Source organism: Camelina sativa, chromosome 18 (assembly GCF_000633955.1).
Source record: "Camelina sativa cultivar DH55 chromosome 18, Cs, whole genome shotgun sequence".
Classification (NCBI taxonomy): Eukaryota; Viridiplantae; Streptophyta; class Magnoliopsida; order Brassicales; family Brassicaceae; genus Camelina; species Camelina sativa.
This window is the reverse complement of record NC_025702.1, coordinates 2323882-2332945: the sequence shown is the minus strand read 5'-3', so window position 1 is coordinate 2332945 and position 9064 is coordinate 2323882. Positions and strand designations below refer to the sequence as shown.

At 34.6% G+C, this 9064-nt stretch overlaps 1 protein-coding gene across 1 annotated transcript; it reads right to left on the bottom strand.

Annotated features, from left to right (window-relative positions):
* LOC104760315 (putative invertase inhibitor) lies at nucleotides 7545-8211 on the bottom strand. Its single transcript, XM_010483218.1, has one exon. It carries the CDS (start codon nucleotides 8173-8175, stop codon nucleotides 7645-7647), a length of 531 nt encoding a protein of 176 aa, XP_010481520.1. The 5' UTR covers nucleotides 8176-8211; the 3' UTR covers nucleotides 7545-7644.

Below are 9064 nucleotides of genomic sequence, written 5' to 3'. Positions count from 1 at the left end.
AAAGTGGGTTGAAAATAAATCGGTAACAAGATAAGTGAATATCTTAGGGTTGTGTAAATCCAAGATTGAACACTAATTGTAATTGTGTTCAAGAAGTATTTTCAAGAATTTTTGAGGACACAGGCCTTTGTTGAACCTTGTTAAAAGAAAAAAATTATATGTGTCTCTTGTCTTTTCAGCACTTACAAGTGGTTCTTGTTAAAAGAAATGTACAAAAACAAGTGAAAATATGTTGGTGATGAAAATATTATCTAATATCCGGTAGAGGTTTTATATACCAAAGAATATATGGAGAAATAATCAGTCATGAAATATTACTCCTGAAAGATAGAGAAATCAGATTGTATAAGATCAGATATTTCATGAAATTTCTTGAGGTTACAGATTTAATATCTGATGAAAGAGATGTTATCTCAAGATGCTTACATCAACATCGAAAAATGGTCTTTGTAATACCATACTAAGAAAAGAGTTGAAAGAGATTGTTTTACAATGTAACGCCCGCGAACCAATTTCTCGAATTTTGGTTATGGTGTCGATCGACACCACTTGTGGTGTCGGTTCGATTGGTTCGATTTTAATCGTCCGGTTTGCATGGTTGGTTTACGAGAAGCCCTAAACTCGAGTTTAAAAGGGGAACTCGACTTATTTCGTCCTTTTAGCCGTTTTTGATAGAGAAGCAGAGAGAAGAAGAGAAAACGTTTTTGAGAGAGATTTGTGAGATCCTTGCTGTTATTGAGAGATCTATTGCTGTGGAGTGAATATCTTGTGCTATGAACAAAGGAGAAGGCTTCTAAGTGTTGGATTCGTCGTTGTCGAGTGAGAATTTTCCTGCAAAAGAGGTGAGTGCTAGACCATGGCTGATCTCAGCCTAAGATCTCTGTTGTTTTGGCTGTTTCTTTGTGTTTGTGGTGTTTTGCTTGTGTGGGTTGGTTGTTTTCATGTTTCCATAGGTTCCTAAGAAGTTTGGATGAGTTTGGGACGGTTTGGAAGCGGTTTGGAAAGGAGGTTCGTCGTTCGGCTTCGTGCAGATCGTGTCTGCGAAGGTGGTGTCGATCGACACCAGTTAGTGTCGGTCGACACCGACTTAGTGTCGGTCGACACTAGTGACGCGTTAGCGTCGGTCGACACCGACTTAGTGTCGGTCGACACCGACTTAGTGTCGGTCGACACCGACTTAGTGTCGGTCAACACCGACTTAGTGTCGGTCGACACTAGTGACGCGTTAGCGTCGGTCGACACCGGCCTAGTGTCAGTCGACACCAGACTTAACCGAGTCTTGTCTTCCTAATTTGTTGTGTTGTTTGTGTTTTGGTTGTTGGCTTTAATAATAGAATCTCAGTTTTTTGTGTCTATAGCCCAGTAGATGGGAGGATGGCCTCACTGAGTATTTATTAAATACTCATGCATCTCAATTTGTGTTTGCGCGGTGCAGGTAAAGGCAAAGAGTGAATGTGGAATCAAGGCGATGAGGAGGAGGATGATATAGGGTCTCATTTGTGTGTTGTTGGTTATTTATGGTTATGTGTTGGAACCTTGGTTAGAGTTATGTTAGGTTGCTGGATAGAATGGTTATGAATGTTATTGTATTAATGATATGTTGGTTTGGTATTTTTTGTACGTTTCCGCTGTGTAAGATGGTTATTGCTGGTTTAAATGATGTTTTTTGTGGTTTGGGTTGGTTTAATTAAGTAGTATGGGATGCTTAATTATATATTGTATTTTAAAAAAAACGGGTCAGGTCGTTTCATACAAGGAGATTATGAATAACTCCTATGTATAAGATGATTATTTGGAAGATTATATGTAAATGAATATTTGGGCTAGAAGTTCAAATAGATCTTTGATATAAAAGGGGTTCAAATGACTTAAAGTTCAATGACCTAGGAGAATATATGAGTTTTGTACACTAAAGAGCTGTTTATAACAGTTCCGAATAGATGATATTTATGATCATAATGCATAACCTGAAGATGATGCTTTAAGGGGGAGAAATATGATCATGTACGTGGTTCTACTCTTTTCCCTTATCATGGTTTTTATCCCATTGGGTTTTTCCATGAAAGGTGTTTAACGAGAAACAAAAGAACACGCGAAAGATAAACACTTGAAAGGGAATATTATGATTCCAATCGTGAAAGACTATCATCTTCAAAGTCTTTCACATACATTGATGAGATCGTGAGAGACGAAGATAATGATCAAGATGAGCCATTTAAGAAACCAATAGTCTGCAGAAGAATGGTGATGTACGGTGTTGTACATGTCCTACAAATTTGTTCAAGTGAAGATTTGGCGAACCATTTACCATGGCATTTTCAATCATTACTTCAAGAAGTTACTTCATCATATTCGATTACGACATTTCGAAGATTCAAGTGATGTACTCAAGAGGGGGAGTAAAAGCGCGCTGCACTATTTTTCCCTTAACCATGTTTTTTCCCACTGGATTTTCCTGGTAAGGTTTTTAATGAGGCAACATCTCACAAGCGCATTTGGAACTACATTTTTATAATGGTCATCCAAGGGGAAATGTTATGAATATATTGTATTATGTGGATGTCCATTATCGGCCCATTAGTGTAACCCTAAACGATATTATGTATCCCTATACATATGTTGTATCATATGAAACAGATGATTCCCTAAAACTCTTGTCATAACAGTTGTTATTTTGTTGAAAAATCGTGGGTATGAAAATAACAACACTAATTGTTTTGGGTTTTAAATGACACATTTTGATTATTTGTTGTATTTTTATTCCAATCCAAAACAATTAAGTATTAAAAGTCCAAATAAAAATAACTTCGGGGCAAGCTGTCAATCTCTCAAAATCAGCTATCACTTTTGGTGCTCGAGTTCAGCCTCACATCAAACGAGATTACGAAGAATTCTAAATATCCATAATGATGGGGGTTGTGGTAAATATTTGGGTTTGCCAGAACATATAGGCAGGAAAAGAAGGAAATCTTCCAATATGTAATAGACAAGGTCAAACAAAGAACTCAAGGATGGTCACATCGTTATCTATCAGAAGCAGGTAAAGAAATTCTCCTAAAAACAGTGGCAATGGCTCTCCCGGTCTATACAATGAATTGCTTTAAACTCCCTAAAGGCATTTGTGAAGAGATAAATAGTATTTTGGCAAACTATTGGTGCAGTAAAACTCCAGGCCAACGATCGATGCATTGGGTTTCTTGGGAGAGATTGGGATTACCAAAGAAGGAAGGAGGATTAGGATTTTGAGATCTAGAAAAATTTAATCTAGCTCTTCTTGGAAAACAGATATGGCGAATACTACAGGCTCCAACAAGTCTTCTTACTTGATTCCTCAAAGCAAGATATTATATTATCAGAATGGTAATATATTTATTGCTGGGAATCACCCATCGTTTACTTGGAAATCTTTGCTAGAGGGTTGAGATATGATTCAACAGGGTATGCGCTTTTGAATGGAGATGGTGCTAGTACTAATGTCTGGGTAGATCCCTGGTTACCAACCAACCCCCACGAGACCTCCAAGAATTATAGAAGGGATAAACATGAGTTATTTGCAGGTTAAAGACCTTATCATCGCGCTGTAGCAGAGAACCTGGAACATGGATCTAATACGAAGCGTTATCGTTGATGAAGATGTAGCACTTATACATATAATTCATTTGAGCCCTTTACCTTCTCCAGATCTTCTTGGTTGGCAATACAATGATTCAGGCCTATATACAATAAAATATAGTTACTGGTTTGCTACACATATGCATGAAGATGAGGCAATACATCCATCTCCAGGCCTACAAAGTTTCAAAACATTCATTTGGAAACTGGGTATAGCTCCAAAACTAAGACATTTTTTATGGCGAATGCTCTCAAGGGCATTACCAACATGAAAAGAGTTAAGGCACAGAAGGATAACTTCAGATACTCAATGCAAGAGATGCTGTCAATATGAAGAGTCAACAGAACACTTATTTTTCAACTGCCACTATGTCCAATCGATTTGGCGAGGAAGTCAAAATCTTAATAGAAACATCACCAGTTTGTTAACTAGCTTTGAGGATAAATTTCAAGGTATAGTGGATTGCTACAACAACCAGAATCTCACCATGCTTGAACGACAACTATCTATATGGACCTTATGGCGATATGGAAGAGTAGGAATCTCTTGGTCTACCAAGAGAAGGGAAGTACTTGGCACCAAGATATTTTCAAAGCGGTCAATGAATCTCTTAGTTTACCAAGAGCTGGTTTTATGATATAGAAACTGCCCAGAGCCATCGACAACAACGACCACTACATTCCCAATGGACAAGACCTCAAGATAATTATGTTAAATATAATTATGATAGCCAATTTCAACAGGATACTACACCACAAGCAGGTTGGATAATTAGAGACTCGGAAGGATTCTATGCAACATCTGGACACAACAAAGGCAAGTTATGTGATAGTGCTTTGGAAGTAGAACTTCAGGCCCTGATCATTGCAATGCAAAAAGCTTGGATTCGCAGATATGAGAGAGTAACCTTCGAAGGAGATAATGCAATAGTTAAAAAAACTATTTACTGGAGGCCAACACAATTTTCGTGTTCATAATTGGGTTCGTGAGGTCAAATATTGGGAACAGAAATTCAAGGATGTAACATTTGCCTGGACACAAAGACACAACAACAAAGCTGCAGATCGTTTAGGTAAAGAACCTTTACTGACTAATATAGCTTTTACCTGCTACTTTTACATCCCTGCTTTTCTTGTAAATGTCCTCAATGAGGACCACTCTTTCAGGCACTAAAAATCTTATCAGATGTTATAAAACATAAATAATAATAATTTTGGGTTCTTTTTGGCATTTTTCCCTCATTTCATTTTGTAATCGTGCTATGCTGCATCAGCAATCGGCGGCAAAAAATTATACTGTAACTTATTTGCATTGCGTGTCAAGTATGTGAAAAGTAACTCAGTGTTTTCGTAAAAATAGTCGTAGAAACTACTATAATTGTCACTGTTCTTATTTTTCCAGCGACACTGGCAGCATCGACAATTTCCTTCTCTAAAGTATCTTTTGTTGCTGTTAAGTTTTCAGTCACTAAATGTAGTTTTAGCGATGCAGCTCTCCTATGTTGAATTTCGTCTCTCACATTATTGGTGCATTAGAAATTTGTTTTTATTTTTAATCATTATATATATATATACATATATATATATATATATATATATATATAAAACAAACCGATTTATTTTTTTGTAATATATAATTAAGCATCTTATACTACTTATTAAACTAACAACATGAATATCACTAACCACCCATAATATCAATAACATGCACAATGTTATACATATAACCATACTCATCTCCAATATATATCATCAACACAATATCATTCCTAACCATTCTATCCAACAACCTAGCATGCTTCTATAAGAGGTTCCAATATTACTAACATAATCAAGACTAACAACACATAACCAAGACCCTAGATCATCCTCCTCCTCATCACCATGATTCCACGACACATATCTGTAAACCACAAACAACAGTTGAGATGTGTGAGTATTATCACATATACTTAGTGAGGCAATCCTCCCATCTATTAGGCTATACATCCAAGAAAAAATACAAACACAAACAACACAAAAGCAAGCACTCCTTCCGTTGATCGATGCAACCTCTAAATCCCTAGCTGCGTCGACAGATGCAACGCCCTGTGTGTCGACCGATGCACTCCTTGCATCTACCAATGCACTCCTTGCATCGACCGATGCAACATCCATCGTCTCCAGAAACTTTCGATCGGGCTTGACGGTGCCGGAAACTTTCGATCGAAGCCGATAGCTTCATTAGGGGTACCCTGAACTTCAGGAGATATGACTGTTAAGAAGGGAGGACCTTGCAAAAAGCGTGAGAAGGGAGATCTAGAACAACACATACAAAACACATGCCGACAAGGAATACCGAAATGACGAGTCTTTTAAACTGCGGCGCATCAAGAAAATCCCCGACGATGAACATCAGATCGATAAAAATACAATCTTTGGCAGGGTGAAATGGAGGAGGTGAAGAAATTCAAATTCACCGAGAGAGACTCCAAAATTCTGGATGGACTCACCGCGATCCTAGACAGATCTATTGGAAACAGTGACAAAACTTTTGAGGAAGAGATACCAGAAGTTGCTGAGAGCCAAATCAAAAATTGATAGAAGAAACTTCCAGGAAGTACCGAAAGAGGCTCTGTAGCAGGGGCGATCAAGGAGAGCCTAGAAATTAACCCGGTGAACCCTCTCTTGCAACGTTAAGCCAAAATTGAAACAAAATGGCGATCCATGGCTACACCGGCGTCGGAGAAAGAATAGATTTTGGGAGTCGTAGGATTAACGCTGTGAGAGAGATTTCGAATATATATATATATATATATATATATATATAATGTTTGTTCTTATTATACATAAAATTATTGTAAACCTTTAACTGTATTCTTTTGTTTAATTAGCTGTTTTTGAACCATTTCTATCAAAACAAAATTGGACTAAGATATTTGATGATTATTTCAAATCCACAATTGTAGTATAACCTCTTCAAATCCTAATACTTTGGTATTTATCATTCCATTAAAAATAAAATTTAATATAGAACTTTTAATAGTATAATTGATATAAAACAAAATTAAAGAATTAATTGAGAGATACTGATATGTCATCCTGTATATATTTCTTTCATCTTATATAAATAATATTATTATTACTTTTTAAAATATTATGAGAAACATATTAGTAAAGAATGTTTATACAACTGGTTTATAAATGAACAGATCAATAAAGCAGTTTCACTTGTTAATTGAAATTAATAATCCCTACAAATTAATGAATTGAATGACATATAAATTTGCAGCCTTCAATATATTAAATAAGATTATATAATATATTTGAATATTTTCTTACATAATTAAAATCGCGTATTAAGTTTAAATTTCAAGAAAATAGCGTTTTTTTTTACGTTTCCAAATCAACTAGGTACTAACCCGCAAAAAACCGCTGGTTGAACTCTTTTTTGATGAAAAATTGCAATAATTTATTTTATTAACAAAATTTATTTTATTATCATGATATTTATTAATTTTTAAAATCTAAACTGTGAAACGGAACTGATATAGATTTTATCTATTAGATTTTTAATAAAATTTTTAGCCTATGTTTGTAGTTGTAGATTTTGATAAAGTTTGTAGTTGTAGATTTTATTCGATTAGATTTATAAAACCTTAGCTGTTAATTTTTAAGAATATTTTTTATTATTAAGTACAAATTACTTTAGATTCGAATAGATTCTATTTAATTTTGTAGATTTAATTTAATTTGATCGGTTAATATTTTTTTTGTTTATTAATAAGTAATAAATATTAATTAATTAATTAATTAAGTTTTTCTAAAATATAATGTTATACATTTTTAAAGTTAGTTTCATATTTGTACTTCCCCATTAATATAGTAGGATATGTCACGTGTTACCAAAAACAAAAATCAATATGTCAATGTTGCTGGCAAAAAAAAACATGTAAATTGAAATTTTATTTCCATTAAGATAAAGTCTCTTTGCTCTCAACTTTACATGGTAATCATTAATCGATTTTTAATTGGTAAAGCACTTTGACAAATTCATATTAGCATATAATTTAAAGCACAAGGAATCGAAATCTTCTGAAGCAAAATATTGTTCTCGTCACTAACGGGAGAATGCTGTTTATTTCTTTCCTTGATCTCCTCCTCGCAATTGCCTGGTACATCCAAAGCAATGCTAAAATTTTCATTAGCGGTTATATAATCTTGCGATCGAACGCTCGCTAAAGCAGTGTTTAACGAATCATTAGCATCGTCATAAAACTCAACGCAATCGCGTAGCTCTGCTTCAATACTTTCATATTTCTTGCCCTTGAGGATCTGTTCAACGATTCCTTTAACGTTCATAGCTTTTGCTTCAGCGTTCTTCGTCGACGATAGGATCAAACCTTCGAGGGTGGTTGCGGTTTTGCTTTGTGGATCTTGTGTAAGAGAATCGACGCAGAAATTGTAATCCAAGTCCGGTACTTTCACGGCTGCTTTCTTGCAAGAATCTTGAATGAGAGTTTGAGCAAATGTGAAACCGTTCAAAAGAAGAGAGAACATAACCAATGAAACCAAGAACTTCATCTCTTTTTTTTTTTTTTTTTCTTTGGAGGCAGTAGAGAAAATAAGAATTGATTGATGAAGAATATTTTCACTTTGTGTTGCAATTTATAGTAAACGTGAACATAGATGTTTATGGTAAGACTCTTTTGACCAAAAAAAGAAAAAGATGTTTATGGCAAGACTCTTTGACTATGTACAATAGATGTGTTAGAATCATTAATTCAATAGTTATTCAACTTGATGTTTTAAAGATTTGGTAGAATTTTAATATTTTAGAATTTTGAAAGATTCTAGTAAGTTTTTAGGAGATTTGATTGTGTTTTATAATTTTTCTATTTTAAGAAAATAAAATGAAAATGAAATGTGATTTCATGAGATTTGACTATTAAACTTTGGGTGATTTTAAAATATTTTACAATACAATACCAGAAAATCATATAAGTAATTGGAGCTATGTCCTCAGTTCATGTATGATAGTGATGGTGATGTTTTTTTTTTTGTCTAAATAATAATCTGATCGAACTTTCCATGAGCTCAAGAGAGATTACTTATATATTATCAAAACTGATCTAAACCAATCGAATTCATTATCCTTTTACTCTGACTCTGGTGTTGCTACGGCAAACCCAGAAAACTCGACGGCTCAGGCTGAGACTGGTGGAGAATGTGGCTGATGATTGGGGGGTTTTTGGCTTCAAGATCTTCAGTCTTTTTTTTTTTTCTCTGAAATCTTTCAAAATTCCACCTCTATAGGTATGATTTTGATTGTCATACTTTTCAACTAAAAAACAAAAGAAAGTCTCTTAAAATCATTCAAAGTAGCAAGTTTTAAAAAAGTTGTGATATATTGAATAACAAGAGATTTCAAATAGTTTTTAAAAATTAGTGATTGAATAACAAGATATTCTGT

Bases quoted from the DNA above. Each gene is read 5' to 3' on its own strand.
- LOC104760315 (XM_010483218.1), bottom strand. From the start codon at position 8,175: ATGAAGTTCTTGGTTTCATTGGTTATGTTCTCTCTTCTTTTGAACGGT.